The sequence below is a fragment of the Protomyctophum bolini genome (genome assembly GCF_963924005.1).
Source record: "Protomyctophum bolini genome assembly, chromosome: 22".
NCBI lineage: Eukaryota > Metazoa > Chordata > Actinopteri > Myctophiformes > Myctophidae > Protomyctophum > Protomyctophum bolini.
Window position 1 is genome coordinate 26,942,867 of NC_137883.1, and position 19,872 is coordinate 26,962,738.

Genomic DNA, 19,872 nt, shown 5'->3' on the forward strand with positions numbered 1-19,872 from the left:
CTAAAATTGGGGGGGTTACAGAAGTGGGTCATACTTACGATGCAGACACGAGCAGTTCCTGTTTCTCTGCCAGGTCTCTCTTCATGGATTCCAGCTCTACTTTCAGCTCAATGTTCTAAGAAACAATTATCAGTATGTTAACACCACAGACTGTAAAAAAATATATGGACAAAGCGTTCTCCGGGTCTGATATGGACGTAAGATGAAGCCTGTCAGTCCTTGAATTGTAAATCGCCATCTTTTTAGATCCATTTGGGCCCAGCTGGCCATTGGCTGGCCCAGACAACGAGGTGGGACTTCCCCCTTTCTTCTTCGTTGGTTTTTATTTTGACTCGAACGGGGGGTGGCTCCCGATCATAGACTGTAACAGTAGCCACGCCCCTCAGAACTTACGCAACTTTATGGTAAAATTTTTTATAAATGGGACCATAATTTTCTAAAAAGAATATTAGGACATGAGAAATGAGACTTTAAACTAGTGACTGGAAGCAGAAAGTATTCATGACCATGTTTGTTGGGCCCAAATACATGGACCTCTATGGAGCTATGGGGTTTTTTGGGCCCAATGACAGCGCCACAACAGGCCATTATATGAACTTTCAGAAAGTCCCAATTTCCTTAGTGGCTTCACAAAATATCTGTCTGACTGCCCCCCTGGTTAACACACAACTACTAACACAGTTCCATTTAAATTGTAACAAGACTAAGAGTCTAAAACAGACCGTTTTGTAGATGTCCTCAGTGGAGTCGTCGCATTTCTGCTGCCTGCGGTCCTCCATGAAGTAAATGCGCAGTTTCAGGTTGAAGTTTTCCTTCTTCAGAGCTGTGATTTGCTGTGATTAAACAAGAAAAGGAAAATCATAAGATGAAGGTAAATTCCAATTACAGGTTTGCTTCGTGATTTTTGCAAAGCCTATTGTTATCCACATCTTTCTTTATGTTTCTCAAAACATTGACTGCCAGGTATAAATTAATGAACTCTTTCAACACCGCCAGCGTTCTTTCATTGAAGACCCTTATTTTGAAGATCCATCGGGTCCCAAGACCTGAACCGGAAGTAAATAAACGCTGTGTAAAGTCATTTTCTTTCTCCCGGAAAATACATTTTGTAACCGTGATCATTGGTTCTTTAGTTATGGGCCATGAATAAAGCTTGTTTTGACCAAAAACGCAAGATAAATGCGTTTTTGTAAATCTATTTACCGGTACGAAACGGACGGAGACAGACTTTTCCCTTCCAGTTAATTTCCGGTTTTAATCTGTCTCCTAGAGACGATTAACACGTAGTGAGCTTGCAGATCAGCAAATTAATTTTAATCATTTATTTCCATTATTTCTTTTGATATTTAAAAATGTTCGCCCCAAAATAGGGACGCCAGGTTGAAAGTGCTTAATAGGACAACGAAAAGGCTTATGTGTGCTACTGCAGATGGAGGGAATGGTTATGCGAGTGTGCATCGTGCAAGTGTGCATCTCGTGTGTGTGTGTGTGTGTGTGTGTGTGTGTGTGTGTGTGTGTGTGTGTGTGTGTGTGTGTGTGTGCATGACACACTGGGCTCCGTTCAGCAGACTGTGCATCATTGTGCTCCAGGCCTATAACAGCATACATCTGGTACTGGGGGAGGGGGAGGGGGGGGTCTGGACCACTTCTACAAACCTCTAATCATTCATATAGCCAGCCAGCCAGCCGTGCAGCAATAGCAGGAAATCTGAGTGTGCATACCAGTCACAGTGAAATGCTGAAATTCAGGCTCAGAGCCACCTTTCTCTTCCCCTACAATGCTAAATCTCCATAAATGGCTAGGCTGCTCATTTTTTGAGAGACTGATGTTGCACACAAAAGGAATGCATTTTTTAACCAGTAGAAAAGATGTTTTAATTTTTATGAATCACTCACATTTTCATAGTCCTTCATGGTGGTGACAGCTTTGATGGGTGACATCTTTTCTGGGAAGGATGGAGCTGTACAGTAAGGACAGTGTTAGGCTTGATTTAACAGTACTGTATACTTTGTTGGGTGCCGGTGTCACACAACGGAAATAGCCGATCTGCAATTTGGGGTTGCTAAGTAGCCCCTGCTTAAAGCAATAACTCCCTCTCTCTTTCCAATGTGCATACACAGATTACACAGTACACAGTACACACAGACCTACTCAAAGACTTAGGTCCTCCTGACGATGTTAGAGGGAGAACAGACATGTTTTTCTCTGCAAGGAGGATCAGAGGTGAAGAGAACAGTTGGAGTGCTGCCCTATTCAGAGCGGTTCAGGTCAGTGAGCCAACCCGACTGCCTCTCATATAACACTCTAAATAAGTCAGCAGCACATTTCACGACGCTAATTCCTCACTACTGACAGACAGCCTGACTCGCAATCCATCACAATACCACTGATTTTATATCTTGTTTATGTCAACTAGCTGCACTGATCACTCTCATCACTATAATAGTCCTCTTTGTGTCATGACTCATGATGCAATGCTATGCCACACATCTCTAGATCAATTTTATTTTATATTGGGGTCAAGACAAGTCATGACTCATGTTCCTTCACTATGTTCCTTAACATCCCTATTCTGTATAATGATTAACCACTTGAACCCCATATGGTTGACCGGAGACCCTCAGGGCTATATGCTACTGCTGCTAGTGTATTTCTGTTATTATGGGCAAAGCCTTTGCTGAAAATATCCAATCGACATTCGACATGCTCATAATTATGAGCTAACAATATGAATAACTACAGCCGAAAACCTAAACATGAATACACACTGAACTGTAACATGACTAAGCTACAGTATATAAACTACTAAACGTACCCTGAATTTTGGGATCATCCCAAACATAGTAGTAAATCTGATCAATTCAAAGTAGTTATATGGAGATAGTTTCTACCCGACAGCAACGATATAATCATCATTTCTCTGCTGCTGCAGTTTGACCAGAGCAAAGTAAACAACAATAAAACCAACAGCTAATATGTATACATTCAATATTATTAATAGGTGTTGTTCTGTATGCTTGCTGCTGACAAATAAAACTGTGAAAATGCTTCAAATTTTACAATATCTACAATATTGTAAATCAAAATACTGCGAGAATTGATGGTCTTGGCCTATAGTTCCTATACTGAAACCGATGTGGGAGGTCAGGTAAAATGGAGATGTGGTAAGACAGACGGATGGTATGGTATGATTATTTTAATGGCAGAATTGTGTTGCTAATTGTCTAACCATTTCCTGTGATTTATCCTTATCCTAATATCCCACATTCATATTAATACATTATTATCTTGATCGTTCATTTTCATTTTTTTCACTACGCATTCATACCATGAGGTAGTATAATTTCACAGAGGCTTAGAATGTTGTTTATCATCATTCATAAAATCTCTCATCCATGGGAATAATGCAGTTCTTGTTTCCATTATATTGGAGTAATTGTTAATCTAAGCAACCGTGCGAGTGTATTTAAGTGGAGCAGCGCAGGAGTTATATCAATAACTCTGGAATTGACAAGCCTTATCTGTGTTTTTGTTAGACAGACAGTCCAAAGGAAATCCATTGTACTAACCTGATTTTCCACTTTCTTATCCACTTGCTTACGTTTTATTTTATTTTTATAATTACACAGGTATATGTATACTGTATATTGTTGGCACACGTAAGACCTTGACTATGAATGAGAGTGAAACGAGATCAGCAGCTGTACTGCTACACCCACCACGCCACATGCCTCATCACCTCTTAGTAAAACGAGCAAAACCCAGCAACAGATCACCAGCACCCTTAATTAAAACACGGGGGAGATATGTCAAGAGAGATGGAGAGAAAACATGAGAGAACATGAACAAAAAGGAAGAAGAGAGAGAACAAAGGAAAGCCTGTACTGTACCTGTCATGCTGTCCATGGAATACTCTCCAGAACCTATGGAGTCCGTTAGTCTGCAGCTGGGGGAAAGTTTATTCCATTAGCATAGGAAAGGAACACAGCCAAATCAATTATACCTTGAAATGCAGTGAAACAAAACATAAGTAACATTTTCATTGTACTAGTACCACCAAGCCAGCATGCACTACAATCAACTAACTAAAATAACAACCACTCAACTCAAGCAAAGCCGTATTCTGTCCCTAGATTGACCAATGTACTCTGCCTCCAAAACGTCAGTTACTTACTATACAACATCCAACACACATTATGTCTGATGTTTATGCATTACTCACACTGGCCAGTTCCTCTTAGCCCTAAGGACACTATAAATAGCAGGAGAATGACTCTCTGCTTCATTTACGTTCACTCTGACACTGCCTGTCTCCCTTTTGCCTGCTCCGCTGTTTACCTAGGCGTCTAATGTGTGTGCGTGCGTGTGTCCGTGTGCCAGTCTTGCGATGTGCTGCCTGACACAGAAGAGAGAGAACAGAGCAGCCAGTGGATGCAGAGAGCGTTGGGTAATAAACAAACACAGCACTGTAGTTCTGAACATACAGAAGCAACAGTAGCTTCACTCACACAAAACACAATGCTTTAAACAAGATGATTAACATCATCTGTCTCTGGACCATAATAAATGGCAGCAAGCAACTATCAATGTTAGCATTTTTATACACTTTAAACCCGGTATCCCTATTTTGGGCATGTCATTGCTTTTGATTTTCTATAATGTTCTATTTAGCAGAAGTTGCCTTTCCATAATTATTTGTTACAGTAATTGAGACATTTTTTTAATAAAAAATAATCACTTTCCAAGTCTCTCACCATACAATTTCCTCACCATGACTTCTCCCTAACAGGCAGCAATACTTTCACTTTGTCTGCTTAACTTACAATAGGCCTTGGCATACAGCAAAGGCCATGATTTGTCTCTACTCTGCATCAAGCTATTGCAGCCAGGCAATGAAGCCAGGCATGAACCTCATCTGAAAGGGTAGCAGTTCAATGCAACAGTACTACAGAGAAAGTTTGAGAAACTAGAGGTGACACATCTACAGCTAGTTTCAGCAGAAAGAATTGCTTAAGTCAGCAAGAGAAACATGTCAGTGTGGTGGTGTCTCAATCAGGTTTGTCAGTCAACTGTTTTGTAACTAAAAACTAATCTTAAGCACTCAGTGAAGGCCTTGGCTAGCGGTCCGGGCATCTAGGCTGCTAATCCAGCCTGACAGCGTGTCGCGGGTTCGACTCCTGATCCAAAAGACATTTGTGGCGTGTCACTCCCCCCCATCTCCTGTCAGTTTACTGTACACTATCAAATAAAGGCAGAAAAAGCCCAAAACTAATCTTTAAACAAAAAAGCACTCTGTGAAAACGCTTTCAAATGTAACTTCCTCTTCTCAATTGTGTCCAAATGCCAGGTACAAACATCAGGGCAGCAGGACACAATAGTAGTATGAACGATAATATATATATATATATCTATATATATATAATATAGCACAAGAATTTGAAATGAGATTAAAAATGACAAAATAAGTAATCCACACCACCGCACATATCACTTACATCTTGGATTACTGTGGTAGCACGCTCGCTTACCACCTGGAAACAACCTTTAAACATACAGTACGCCCTACCCTGGTCACTTATTCAGTGGTTGAAGACTAACACTAACATACACAGAGATGCTATACAGACAACCACATTATACATTAATAATAATAATGCAGAGCAAATACTTAATGATTCAAAATAACATTAACCTCATTGTTAAGCAAGCAAAAGAATATTAATAAAAAATAAACTAGCCCTGGGACTATGTCTACACAATTTCAAGGCCACTCACTGAAAGATCCTCTGTTGACTTCCTCTTTGAGCGATGTTGACAAGCAAGCATGACAATTAAACCTAACCTAGTAATAACTATTACAATAACTATTACTACATCTAGCAGAGATGTAAGTGTGTCAGACAGCCCTATATCCACACTACTAGTATTGATGCAACACTAACACAACAAGTTGTAAATCCATGTAATCACTAATCAGTGACAGTAACGTTACATATAATGTTAGCCTTAGATTAAGGTCTCTCGTATCGATTATAGTTACGGTAGTTACTCTTAATCTAAGGCTAACATAATGTAGAACACAGCCTGGGAGACACTAAACATAGACACATATATGAAATGTACAAGCTCACATCCATTCCGGATGTTGTGAGCTTATAAATGTGCTATTTTTACATACAAAATATAGTTTGACAACTCTTTCACATGTGCCAATACATGCCCAAAATACGTACGCTAAATTGTACGTGGCTAAACAGCGCTCGACTCCACGTAACGTGCAGCGTAGCGTTACATGTGCCGATAAAACATAATAAACATATAATAATAACGTGAAGTGGATCATGCTAACGTTAGCTCGTTAGCTAGCTCCCTCTTTCTTGACATTACCTTCCGTTGATGTCAACGGGGAGCGTCGGGTCGTCCCCCACCACGGAATCCATCTCTAGATTTGATCTGCTTTGGGTCCTATCTATAATAACAATACATCATTGTACGAGCGAGGCTCTGCACGTAATGGTAATAATAAAAGCCAACGGACACACACACACAATTCAAAACAGTTCACACACTACCGCCATCATGATATGAAGACGTCACCAATGTGGACGTTGGGGTAGATTCTACACCCCATAGCCGCGAGGGATGGTCTCGCTGTGATTGGCTAGCTGGTTGTCAGGGAACATTTTCGTCTGAAAATCTACTTTGAATATAAGTGGACTGTGACTGTCTACAACTGAGAAATGTGGCCTGTGTGTGTGTGTGTGTGTGTGTGTGTGTGTGTGTGTGTGTGTGTGTGTGTGTGTGTGTGTGTGTGTGTGTGTGTGTGTGTGTGTGTGTGTGTGTGCCTGTTTATTCCATGGATTAATAGGATTATCAAGGATTATTAAAGTATGACGTATGACAATATTTTCTTTGTGAAATCTTTTAAGAGACTATTTACACGGTACAGTGGGTACACCATTGTCAACAGACGGAACTCTAGTTTGACTTTGACAGGCCAACTGACAAAAGCCTCTGGACTATGGGACCTACCGAGTTGAAACTGCGGGCGGGGTGGGAACTGGTACAAAGCAAGTAAGCAAGTAAGTGTGTGTGTGTGTGTGTGTGTGTGTGTGTGTGTGTGTGTGTGTGTGTGTGTGTGTGTGTGTGTGTGTGCGTGCGTGCGTGCGTGCGTGTGTGTGTGTGTTTGTGTTTGTGTGCGTGTGTGTGTACGTGCGTGCGTAGCTCTCTCGAGTTAAAGATCTATAAGGGTCCATTTGGTTAGTGGTGGTTACCAACTCTCCATCATTTAGCTGTGGAACACCTGGAACCCTCAAGGACCACTGGTGGTCCCCGGACCACTGGTTGCAAACCACTGCTTTACGCCACTGCCTGCAGCAAACAGCAAATCATAGGTTTGCTATAAAATACAATACAATGACGCCCCCCAGTGGACACTTGAGCAGCAGAATAAAGAAAATCTTTTTATTGGGTATTCAAAATGTTCCAAATGTTTCAAATTGACGGTGCACACACACAGATTCAAAGTATTTATTGAACAACTGAACATTGACAAATTGAAAGGGTAAAAGACATGTGTAGTATGAAGGCACCAGAGCTGGTGTTCAGAGTTTCAAGATGTATTTGGCTGAGGTTTTATTGATAAAGACACCAGATCATGTATGCTCCCAGTCATATGTAAAATGTGAGGTATTCTTAGCTCATTTTAATGTCTGCAAAGGATTTCCAAAAAGGAAAAAAAAAAAAGAGTGGGGGGAAAAAAAGCAAAAAAAATAAAAAATAAAATAAATGAACTTTCACATATTGGCATAATTTTCTTTAAAACACAAGTTATAGCATAGAACAACGTTCTGGTACAGTACATAGTTGATTATCATAGAGGAAAAAAAACAAAAATAAAAAAATAAAAGACAGACATACAAATTGCAACAATTTTGTTCTCTGGAGCCCAAAATGTACACGTAAAATAATAATAAAAAAGAAAATCTATAAACTCCAAGACCAGTTGGGCAAACTGATATATAAAGTCACCAGAACATGTATTGCGTAGACATACAGAACCTTGCTCATTGGCAAACATTAAATAACATTAAATTAGCAAGAGGGGATCCACTGCATATACAGTACAGTACAGTGGAGAAACTACAGCTTGCACAATTATACACACATCTGTGTTCAACTACAGGAACAGAATTGCATTTTTTTGTTTTGTTTTTAATTAAAGATATTTAGTTGTATTTCTCAAAATATTACATACAGCTGTAGGGAGCTTTGTACAGAGAATGAGGACAATTACTTTAAAACATATTTTAAACCCTGTAATTTATAAAAGATACAAGAGGATCGAGAAACTTGTTTTTGTTTTAATAACTTTATCTCTAAAATATGTTCCCTTAACAAAGACATCCTCATTACTTGCAGTATACAACATTTGGTTTGAATAAACAAAAGATCTCCGACTACTCAAAAGTAAAGCATGTTTTGGGATGAAATATTGCCATATGGGTGCATTATGCATGGAAACTATGACAACATATCATGCCTATGTGGATTTTGTAGCTATTTGCATGCACTATGACTACCAGAGAGCTTTGGCAGAGTGGTGTATTTAGATCACTTGGTTAGCACCTCCATTTAGATACTTAGCACCTCCGTTTAGATATTTAGCACCATACTGTACTGTATGTACAGTAAGAGAGAGGATGGGATGCGATGTGAGAGATGTATTTGGAGACTATGCTAGAATCACTCTCTCCTGTGGCTCTATTCTCCTCTGGAGAATCATTGCATCTACTGTACATATACTCAACTGTACATCTACTGTAACATGTACACTCCACTCTTGCTCAACATCGGGTCCGGAGACCACCAGGGGAACAAATGGATCCTTTTGGTTATGCAACCCCGAGAGTGTAACACTGAGGATTTTGCAGTGTAGAGTGCTGGTTTCCACTAGCCTCGCATAGCCAGCCTTCATCTGCCTTTGCCATGCATATTAATATCAGATTAAGTCTGGCACCTCTCAATTGTGGGAGGACTTCATGGCCAAAGTGGTGACGAGCCAACCAGATTTATCTGGAACCAGGCTATAACCAACCAGGGCCCAGTATGCAAATACGGGGCGGGACATTGCAGGAAAAAATCGAATACTAAGAGGAACGAGACTAATATCCACGCAGTGATATTAGTATCGCTACGCGAGGCTAGGTTCCCCCCCCCCCCCCCCCCCCCCCCCCGAGACACATCCCTCTTGTGGGAGAGAGTCCAGGCTTGAATTTGTAACCTCTGAAGTGGCAGAGAAATGAATATAACTTACTATTAAGGGTTGGAGGTCCATAATCGCAGAAACTATGGTTGAACTTATAGATTGATTAGTACAATGATTGTTCTCTCACCTTAAAAACCACTGAAATTCTCCATAAGGGCCAGTGGCATCCAGTTGACCCCATTTAATGTATGAGAAAGAACTAGAAAGATGCACTCAGTGGTGCGCTATAGCTCCACCAGGCCAGGTGTAACTCCATATTTGGCCCAAACGGACATCTGATCTATGATAAATCGACTCCATATTTCAGAAAGGTTTCAGTCCAATCCAACCCCATTTGACGTATTAAATTAAAGTTAAAAATCTCAAAAATATATACACGATATGTGAAAGAGAATGTGTGGAATTGCTTCTTTCGCCTAGTGGCAAGCATGCACAAAACATTTGATGCTGATCCGTCTGGCGGTTTGCAAGATTAGCCCAGGACAGACAAACACACAAACATGAGATAAAACATAATCTCCACCTTTTCCTTTGACCTGGCGGAGATAATACGTATTTAAGGTAGCGAGTCACTCAATGTAAGTGAATAGTGTCTATCATTTTGTAGTGTAATACTATTTGATGAAGAGTTGACTGGCTGCCATTGGTTAACCCATACATTAGGAGACATTCTCCTATATGGGACAAATAGTAAATCAAAATGTGCTTTAACCACTTTCACCCTGGCGTCCCTATTCTGGGCATGTCATTACAGCTGAAAATCTTCCAAAAATGTTCAAAAAAAAATGTTTCCAAAAATGTCTTTGAAGAATTTTCAAATGTTTAAAAAAATATGTCAAAGAATAAAAAGAAGCAGATCTACCAGGTCACAAGGCACTGCAATGCAATGTCTTGTGAGCTTGTAGATCTGCTATATTTTGTATTTTATTTTATTTTGTAATAGGGCTTAAGTGGTTAATGAACACAGATCTGTACAAACTCCACATGGGAGAGTGAGAGCAGACAAGTACCAAAGGCACAAAAAGGCACCCCTGAATAGCTTTCAATATTATCCAACACATTTAGAATATAAAATTATCTTCTCATTTTCTATTGCATCTCTTTACATAAGATATACATGTAGAAAAGTTAAGGCATAAGCATACATATATCTACATTTATCTTCTCCCAATTACTTTAATTCTTCTCTTTTGACAAAATGGGCTTCTCTATTTTCTAAAAGTACACAGTACACAATAAAGACCTGGGTGTTAATTTAACTCTGAGAGTTCGAAAATGCATGCATTTGTATACTCTCAGAGTTCAATTAACACTCAGGATGTTACTGTGTATTGACAGTATACAGTACATACAATAAGTTACTATAAGGTCCACTGTTTTATTTTAATTTATTTTATTCTTTACTTGCAATGTTGACTTAGCCTTAGTCTCCCTTCACTTAGCATTGTTCCAGAGAGATACAACGATATAGAGCCTCTTATCTCCAAGCAGGCACTGATTCATGGCTTGATGTACGAGAACATCCTTCCTGAAGAGCTTCAACAAGCTTGTTTCCATTTCGAGAAGCTATTAGTGCGAAAGCTCCTCTGCTGTTCCTCAAGCTCTTCTCCATGCCCCCTATCCCTCCTCCCTCTGCTCCCTGCTCCTCCTCCCTCTGTTTCTGCAGTCCAATGGGAGGTGGGGGGAGGGGGTTAGTTGGGGGGGTTTAAAAAGGAAGGCCAAGGTCCCTCCTGGACAGTGCTTGGGGGGAAGGGGGACTGCTCCGACAGTGACAGTCCTTCCCTAGGACACACAGAGGACCCTCGCCAAGGGACCGTTACAGGAAGCACACAGGGCCCACCTCCAGGTGGTAATGGGACCCAGAAGCAGTCTCTGGGAGGTTGTAGATGTCGACCACAGGGAGCAGGGTGGGGTCCAGAGAGCGGAACACGAAATGGGTCTGGTGCCAGCGTCCATCCTTCATCTGAAACAGAGTAACACCATACATACATCATACATCAGTAGTGTAAGCTTCTATAATATATATAATGCAAACCGTGAAATATAACAGGAAAGAGTCTAAAAAATGACAACACATGGACACGTAAAACCAGTGGTCCTTGAGGGTTCCAAGCTAAATGAGGTACTGTAGGCCTACAGCTGGTAAATAAATGGACCCTTGTAGATCTTTAACTCTTGAGGGTTCCAAGCTAAATGAGGTACTGTAGGCCTACAGCTGGTAAATAAATGGACCCTTGTAGATCTTTAACTCTTGAGGGTTCCAAGCTAAATGAGGTAGGCCTACAGCTGGTAAATAAATGGACCCTTGTAGATCTTTAACTCTTGAGGGTTCCAAGCTAAATGAGGTACTGTAGGCCTACAGCTGGTAAATAAATGGACCCTTGTAGATCTTTAACTCTTGAGGGTTCCAAGCTAAATGAGGTAGGCCTACAGCTGGTAAATAAATGGACCCTTGTAGATCTTGAGGCTTTCATTTTACACTCTCAAGAGTTACATTATTGTTAAACATCTGCATTAATAAGTCTAAAAGTAAGTCTAAACAATTAGACTTACAATTAGATTTTCTTTTTCATAAACGCCTGCTATCTCATATGGTTTCACCATCAGTGGTCTGAGAGGCTAAATCTCGTCACATGGTGGTCCGTGGCTCAAATGCAGAATAAATAATGGGCCTTGATATGAAGCAGTGCAGAGGCGATTCAACATGTAGATCCTACCCAGCAGGTGTCTTCTATGACGTCCGGTTCAAGCTCTCCTCCAGCTTCAATCATCTCTCCATTCCAGCTCTTGAAGCTCACAGCCCTGCCCCCCTGGGAAGGTGGCTGGTCCTCAGCGGACCTCCACACAGGGACGTTCAGGCAGTGGACGGTGACGTGTTGCACTGCCTCGGAGCTCAGTAGGTGCAGGAAGGTCATCTGGACGCGGCCGACGCTGATAGCTGGCTGCTCGACAATCAAACAGAACCACAACAACAATGTTGATTAGCAGTGGTGGAAAAAGTACTCCGGTAAAAGTGTCAATTATTATAAACAAAATCCGTGGTGGTTGAGAAAGACTCAAATGAACTATTTTAATTTCTCTCTTTTATTATTATCTTTATTAGATTGACATGATTTTTAGAGCTACCTTGGATACTGTAATTGGCTTCAGGCAGGTCTGTCCCCCTCCAGCGAAGTTGCAGGAGACTTCTATCATATCTGAAGAGCAGCCCAGGTTGGGGTCAATCCAATAAGTGCCTGAGAAAGACGGAAATGAATCAAATGGCATTCATACTGTACATTAAAAACAAGCCAACAGATCATCAGACAGACATGCTTGTTCACTCACACACACACACACACACACACACACACACACACGCCCTTACCATCGTTCATCTTCTGTTCACAGCTGTGGAGGTCCCTGCAGATGCGGGCAGGGTTGTCCCTCGTACCCAGCGGGTTCTTCAGGCTCTGGATCAGGTTACTGAGGTAGTGGAGGGTCTTAAAGATCTCTGTGCCCTGGTCCAGCATAGGCAGATCCATAACTGGCTTATTCTGTAGCGAGGAAAGGAGATAGAAATAATAGAGAATGTGTTAGTTTTTGAGGGTCACCACAGTTGGCTTTGTCTTGTGCCCCCCCATGAGTCTATGGACCTTTTACGGAATAATATCTTCCGCACAAACTTTGTGGGTCTGAGTGTGTGAACACAAACATTAGCTTGTAATTGACTGATTACCCCATAGCGATGATTTGATTGGCTGAGCAAAGTACATATTGAAGATCAAAGTGAGGGCAGAAAAGTGAATGATACCACTCACCTCAGCCCTGAGTGGGGTGTATGAATCCACAAACAAATGAAGACCGTCCTCCATCTGCATCAAAATAAACACATTTCCGTTCATAGAGATCAAACTTTTTACAATAACAAAATCTCCCAAATTACAACATTTCCGAAATAGAGATAATAGAAGCTCACAACACATTGCATTGAAGAAAAACATGGATTTATTACAAAATATCTTACAAATGAAGGAGGTACAGCTGGTGGACCCTGGGAGAAGGGAAAGAATTACACCAGTTATTAGATTATTAGATATTTAGATACTTGTTTCAAATATTGGCTAAATATTGGAGATACTCACAGGGGGGCCAGGTGGTCCACGGGGTCCAGGACGTCCCTATTAAGAGAATTAAATCAATACATTGATTATAATATTAGGATATATCAGTGTTTTTTTCATACTATTGATTTTTGAGGGGCGCTAGCCCCTCCTATGTGCAGCTTTCCGGGTCTGTGTGAACACAAACATTGGCTTGTGATTGGCTGAAAGTACACATTGAAGATAGGCAGAAAAGTGAAGACGGAGAAGTGAGGACGCAAATTGTGATTGGCCAGAATGAAATTATGTATGATAAGAGCGCGTCTCATTGCAGTTTTAATAATAATAATGGATTGCATTTTTATAGCACTTTACAATGGTTCATTCATTCATACATTGGGAGGTGAAGCAGCGAACAATCGATGCCAGCGTCCTCACTTCCCACATTCACACACCAGTGGTGGCAAGCTAGAAAAGACTGACTCATTGGAGGCAATGTGGGGTTCGGTGTCTTGCCCAAGGACACTTCGACATAGGAGCCTGGATTCGAGCCACCGACCCACGGATCATTGGACGACCTGCTCTACCTCCTGAGCCACAGCCCCCCATTTACCATTTGTGATATGACGAATATAGGGCTTAAGTGTTTAATACTGATGAATAATGGATTTCAAACATACCCTTGGTCCTTGAAATCCCTGTTCAGAGAAAAATAAGGGGAAACAGTTAGCCATTACATCCCATGCAATAGTTCCAATAACATAACGATTGATAATGATTGTAATTAACAATTTCTGTGAGCAAAGATGTGTAGAAGACTCACAGTCTCTCCTCGACTACCCTTATCTCCCCTAGGACCCTGTAAAGAGATTTATTTGTCAGACATATTCACAGCAATGAATTTATATGACTTCAACAGTGCACACGATTGGGCTTCACATTGCACTGAATGAAGAATGAAAGATGTTTCTCTCAGCATCTACAATACATACCGCACTTCCATGTGGACCGATTATCCCCACAGGACCAACCACTCCTCCTCTGCCCTACACAGGATCAAAAGGAGAGGGGGGCATTCATGAGAGCAGTGTTGACTTCGTCGACTAAAACTATGGCGAAAAATGTTCGTCGACTACCTTTTTTCACTGACGAAAACCAAATAAAAACTAAGCTACGATGACTAAAACTAAGACTAAATATACCAAATGAAAACTAAACAAAGATGTCAGACAGAGACTAGTGGACAAGAGATCAAGTAAAATAAAAGTCATTGTATGCTTGGTTGCATGCTGAAAATAGCCAATCGACAAGCTCACAATGCGTCGTGCTGCGAGGCGTTGAACTTGTAGATAGGCTATTTTCAGCATGCAACCAAGTGTAAATTCAGCCATTGCGACACCATCAAGGCCTGCAAAAATGCACTACTAAAACTAGACTAACACTAAAACATTTTAGATAACTAAAATATGACTAAAACTAAATTAAGTATTAAGTCTAGGACAGAATAGCAGAGTTTGAGTTCAGTGTTCTGCTTACCATCACACCCACTGGGCCCTTTGGTCCCTGAATGCCCTTTGGCCCAAAGTCTCCAGGAGGCCCCTGAAAATAATAGTAAGACATTTTTAGAATCCACTTACGAGGCAATTCATAATGTGGTTTGATATTTTCATTGGTTGTAAATGTGGAGGGAAAGGTGAGTGGTGGGTCTGGTGTGGCGTGATAGTTCTACAAGTCCCGGAAAAGACTAACTGTGATTGGCCAGTAGTCACTTTGAGCTACTTTGAGTGAGAGCTGGGGACTTTAGGGCAAACCCCAAAACATGATTTACGATTCTGTGCGTATCGGAACATAACTCGAACGTTCGGCATGGAGACTCGCTCACAAAAAAAGACAATTGATACAAAAGAGTCGAATGATTAGCGAGGCACGCCATGGAGCCAGATTCTAGAATAGGCTTTCGAGCTGTATTAGAATGTGACACCACGCCTCGGACGGTTAGCTCAACCATCTGGGCAACTAGGCTGCCAAGCCAGCCGGACAGCGTGCCGCAGGCTGGAATCCTAAGCCCAACGGCCTTTGCCGCGTGTCACTCCCCATCTATCTCCCACTTTCCTGTCTAATTACTGTATTCTGTCAATAATTACTTGCATTCAGCCAATTGAACGCAGGCAGAGCGGCACCTGGTGGGTGCATAACTTACGTTTGGTCCCGAAATGCCCATAATTCCCGGAAATCCTGATTCACCGGCATCACCCTGCAAAAACAGACATAATCAGTAGGCCATCTCTTTCTTACCTGTGTCATCCTTACTGTGGTGCATCTATGAATGTTGTGAAAACACTAAGTGCTCTCCTTTTCATTTTTCCTAACTCATCACCACAAATATCACCACTACTATGTCATTACAAAGTGTTAAGATTGATCAACAGTTGCTACTTACAGGTTGTCCTTTAGGCCCGTTGTCACCCTGTGGGCCTGGAAGTCCCATTCCTCCCCTAAAGCCTCTCTTCCCCGAGGGCCCAGCCTGACCTGGAAGGCCCCTGTCACCCTGGATGAATAAATGAGTGAGTGAGTGAGTGAGTGAGTGTGTGTGTGTGTGTGTGTGTGTGTGTGTGTGTGTGTGTGTGTGTGTGTGTGTGTGTGTGTGTGAGTGAGTGAGTGTGTGAGTGAGTGAGTGAGTGAGTGAGTGAGTGAGTGAGTGAGTGAGTGAGAGAGAGAGTGAGTGAGTGAGTGAGTGAGTGAGTGAGGGAGGAGATAATCAATCAACCTCCTTCTGTATTGTAAGAGGCAAAGGGAATAGCCATCTACTCAAGCTCACAACATGGCACAGACCATTGTATTGCAATCTTTTAGATCTGCCATTTTCATTACATTTGTATAAATATTTTGCCTATGAAGACATTGCCCACGAGTCCACGACGCAGGTTGAAAGGTCTGCCCTGATGAAGACCGAGTGAGTCTGTTCCCTCTTTTTAAACATTGAGTGGCCGGATCTCCCATTGTTTTAATCTGATGGCTTTCTTATCCTGTCCGATCCAGGAGCACCTTTTACTATTTTAACTTTACGGACTTGTGCGTCCCCGGTGAGCACCTGGTTGTCTCTTTCTCTCGGCAGGTTGAAATGTGAAAATGCACTACCAAGTGTGCTGCTCCCTTTCTCTCTTACCTTTGGCCCAAAGCCGCCCTGATCACCTCGAAGTCCGGGACCGCCAGTTTTACCACGCGCACCGGGCTTTCCAGGGAGACCAAACTCCCCGTCGTCACCCTGCTCGCCCTATGACACAACCAGAAAAACAGAGAATAATCAGCTATGGATGAAAACAAATACAATGCATTTACTGTCAAAGGCAAGCAAACAAATTATCATAAAGCAGAAGTATTTTTGTCTCACCGGCATGCCTTTACTGCCATCCTTTCCTGGGACTCCGTCGGTACCGGGCACACCCTCCTGTCCTTCTCGACCCACCACACCCCTCGGACCAGGAAGACCACCCAAGCCCTAAGGAAGACCACATGTCATCAGAACAGCTGATGTGATAACTAAACCCAGTACTGTGTTCCAATTTGTAAAGGCATCACCAAATTGTGGTTTTTTTTCCACTTCAAAAGAAACAATACGAAACATGAAATAAAACAATACAGATCTTCAGATCTATGTTTCATGTTTGATGAAAAATGCAGCACATTGTGAGATTGTAGATCTGTTATTTCCGCAATAATTGTTGTGCCTCTCCAGTGCCTATGCAACTGAGGAAGGCTGCATTCCAAACATAACATAGAGGTGAGCATAGTTGAGCTGCGTGACTCCCCCTCGTGGACAAATTTGTATCCACTTTTCAGATTGAAGCCAATGCGGAGGCAGGCATGAAGCCAATGCGTAAGTAATGCAGCTTCTCATTAATGGCCCAGCAGCAGCTGGTGCAGAATGATTCTCCCCCCAGTGGCTGCAAACAAAATTTCATGCCATTGAAGTCAATGGCAATTTGACTCAACTTTACACATGTTTTATTACCTCAGTAAACCTTTTCATAAAGACATAATGTTAGTCCCAAGTCTTCTTTCACACAGCATGCGTTTTTGTAAATTATGGTCCAATCAATGTTTAAATTGATGATAAAGCTGAAATTCTCTGCGAAATACAACGGAGAAAGACACCTGCTCTGCTGTATGTAGTACTGTACTAGTGACTGATATGTGGACTAAAATCGATTTGAATTAGAATCACGATTCAAAATCGATTTTGAATCGAATCGTGACCCCGTAAGGGTGGGACAAGTCCCATGCACATAATATATTTACACATTAATTTCATATTTGTCTCCTTTCCTATGCCCCCACCCCGCCCCCTTTGAAAACATGTGGTCCAAGTAAGAAACAGGAATCATTGCTTTACCATGGTTCCTAGGGTCCCTTTTTGTCCACTCTGACCTTGTTTTCCCTTCTGACCCTGAAGAGAAAGGAATACATACACACACACAGAGAGAGAGAGAGAGAGAGAGAGAGAGAGAGAGAGAGAGAGAGAGAGAGAGAGAGAGAAAACTGTTCATTGAACTGGGGTTGGACCATGCATATTTAATAGGACATGGCAGAGCTGATGTGTTGACTTGGGTTGGTGTTTCTGCAGGTTAGGTCAAACAGGAGAGTGTCATCATTTCAATTCACCTTTAGCAAAGCCCCGCCTACTCCCACTTAGACACTCCCACTTAAGACACTTTCCAGCCGGGCTTATTCATTCTAATGTAAATATAATTTAAATACTGGCTCATTTTTGGAACCAGACCTTCAAAATCTCTTCCAAATCAGTCAACAAGGCCTGCCATATGCACTGGAAAAATATGTGCGTGACATTTCTTTTTTAAAACAATGTTTTATCATATAGGAAAACTATTGGTGGAGAGGTTTGTCTATAGAGTATTATAGTAAGAGAGTGGCGACACTAGCGTTGACTCCCACACACACACACACACACACACACACACACACACACACACACACACACACACACACACACACACACACACACACACACACACACACACACACACACACACACACACACACACACACACACACACACACACACACACACACACACACACACACACACACACACACACCCCCTCCCCCCCCTGGAGTTCCCCAGATCCAGCGCTGACAGAACAATTGCACTAACGCACGTACGTTAGCAGGGTTTGCGTTGATCTTACCTGATCTCCTTTGGAACCTTTAGGTCCTTGTTCCCCACGAGGACCAGCGTGTCCCTGAAAGTCACCAATTATAATGATTACATATTATTAACGTTCATCTAAAAAGACAGCAACCGCAATTGTGACCACTAGTGCGTTTAGGCGTTGTAAAAGTGTGTTAAAAAGGGGCGATGAAACAATAGGCTGATTTTGTAGTTTGTTTTAAAAAGTAGGTTCAAAACTACAGCAGCTTAAAAACATGGCAGGGCCTGCATAAGACTGAGTATATACTGTAGTACACTGTGATTTAGCCTAAACCAGGGGTGGGCAACTTTGCAGATGGAGAGCCACTACAGTATATTTCCACACTCACTCCAGAGGGCCACATTGCGTATACTGTCATAGCAAAAATAGCTGATCTACAAGCTCAAGCTTGTAAGATCAGCTATTTTGGGGCGGTTCTGGACAACCGTGGGTCTGACCGACTCGACACCGGGCACTACACCCCCTGTGGTGGGGTGGAACGTGTGTGTCGTGTGTAGGGAAATTACAAGTATAAATGTCCACACTCACAGGTAATCCAGGGGCCCCGGCTTTGCCTCTTAATCCATCCAGACCATCCAGTCCCTGAGGAAGAGTGAGATTAGATTACTATCACATTATTACTATTACTACATTATGCATCGATACTAATTAACAGAACTGACGGCATGAATATTTATACTCACAATGTATCCCGGGTCTCCAGATTCACCTCTCTCTCCCAGATTACCTGGAGTGCCCTGGTAAAACAGAGAAAAAGGTGACCAACATGTACAGTGAAATCATCATTTTTCCATTAATGACCCTGAGAGAGTGTACAAATGTCGCTAAATTAATCCTTCAGCTGCATTTGGTTATTACTGTACTGTCACTCTGTACATATCATGACTTGAAGTTAACCGCTTAATTTTCGGCCTATAAACCTTACACTATACAGTGGTTCTCAAACTAGTTTTGGTCCCTGATTTCTGAAACCAAGCACCCCCTTTACCCGACCACAAATCTTCGCTTAGAAAAGTGCAAGATAAAAAACCATAGCTAGCATACGATGCTATGAATGAATGATAACCAACCTTTTGAAGAATATAACATGACAAAGAAATTGAATGAAAGAGTTGCAATTAGTGCCACCCGAGTACATTTATTTCACTGATTAAAAATAATAATATTGCAAACCATAGAATTAAGTGAACGTAAAGCTACTCACAATGTTACCCGGAGGCCCAGGAGGGCCTTCGACCTTTCCATCATCTCCCTGCATGCCCTGCCGAAGAAGAGAAGATACACAAAATA

At 41.8% G+C, this 19,872-nt stretch overlaps 2 protein-coding genes across 7 annotated transcripts in view; both read right to left on the bottom strand.

The window, feature by feature from the left end:
- The window catches only part of cdk5rap2 (CDK5 regulatory subunit associated protein 2), a 55,990-nt gene extending 49,427 nt beyond the window's left edge, over positions 1 to 6,563 (bottom strand). For all 6 annotated transcript variants that reach the window (XM_080756703.1, XM_080756701.1, XM_080756702.1 and 3 more), the window contains exons 1-5: positions 6,389 to 6,563; positions 3,892 to 3,947; positions 1,897 to 1,961; positions 723 to 833; positions 39 to 115 (exon numbers count right to left, since the gene is read on the bottom strand). In XM_080756703.1, coding sequence (XP_080612829.1) covers positions 39 to 115; positions 723 to 833; positions 1,897 to 1,961; positions 3,892 to 3,947; positions 6,389 to 6,441 — 362 coding nt within the window. In that variant the 5' untranslated portion in view covers positions 6,442 to 6,563. The remainder of the gene's footprint in view (positions 1 to 38; positions 116 to 722; positions 834 to 1,896; positions 1,962 to 3,891; positions 3,948 to 6,388) is intronic.
- An 888-nt stretch (positions 6,564 to 7,451) lies between these two features.
- LOC308310216 (uncharacterized protein) overlaps positions 7,452 to 19,872 on the bottom strand; it is a 131,041-nt gene continuing 118,620 nt past the window's right edge. The window contains exons 42-61 of the mRNA XM_080756430.1: positions 19,787 to 19,843; positions 19,266 to 19,319; positions 19,111 to 19,164; positions 18,559 to 18,612; positions 17,745 to 17,798; positions 16,743 to 16,850; positions 16,518 to 16,625; positions 15,792 to 15,899; positions 15,552 to 15,605; positions 14,888 to 14,950; positions 14,344 to 14,397; positions 14,175 to 14,210; positions 14,032 to 14,049; positions 13,394 to 13,429; positions 13,276 to 13,302; positions 13,070 to 13,123; positions 12,637 to 12,805; positions 12,396 to 12,505; positions 11,987 to 12,211; positions 7,452 to 11,232 (exon numbers count right to left, since the gene is read on the bottom strand). Coding sequence (XP_080612556.1) covers positions 11,086 to 11,232; positions 11,987 to 12,211; positions 12,396 to 12,505; positions 12,637 to 12,805; positions 13,070 to 13,123; positions 13,276 to 13,302; positions 13,394 to 13,429; positions 14,032 to 14,049; positions 14,175 to 14,210; positions 14,344 to 14,397; positions 14,888 to 14,950; positions 15,552 to 15,605; positions 15,792 to 15,899; positions 16,518 to 16,625; positions 16,743 to 16,850; positions 17,745 to 17,798; positions 18,559 to 18,612; positions 19,111 to 19,164; positions 19,266 to 19,319; positions 19,787 to 19,843 — 1,590 coding nt within the window. The 3' untranslated portion in view covers positions 7,452 to 11,085. The remainder of the gene's footprint in view (positions 11,233 to 11,986; positions 12,212 to 12,395; positions 12,506 to 12,636; positions 12,806 to 13,069; positions 13,124 to 13,275; positions 13,303 to 13,393; positions 13,430 to 14,031; positions 14,050 to 14,174; positions 14,211 to 14,343; positions 14,398 to 14,887; positions 14,951 to 15,551; positions 15,606 to 15,791; positions 15,900 to 16,517; positions 16,626 to 16,742; positions 16,851 to 17,744; positions 17,799 to 18,558; positions 18,613 to 19,110; positions 19,165 to 19,265; positions 19,320 to 19,786; positions 19,844 to 19,872) is intronic.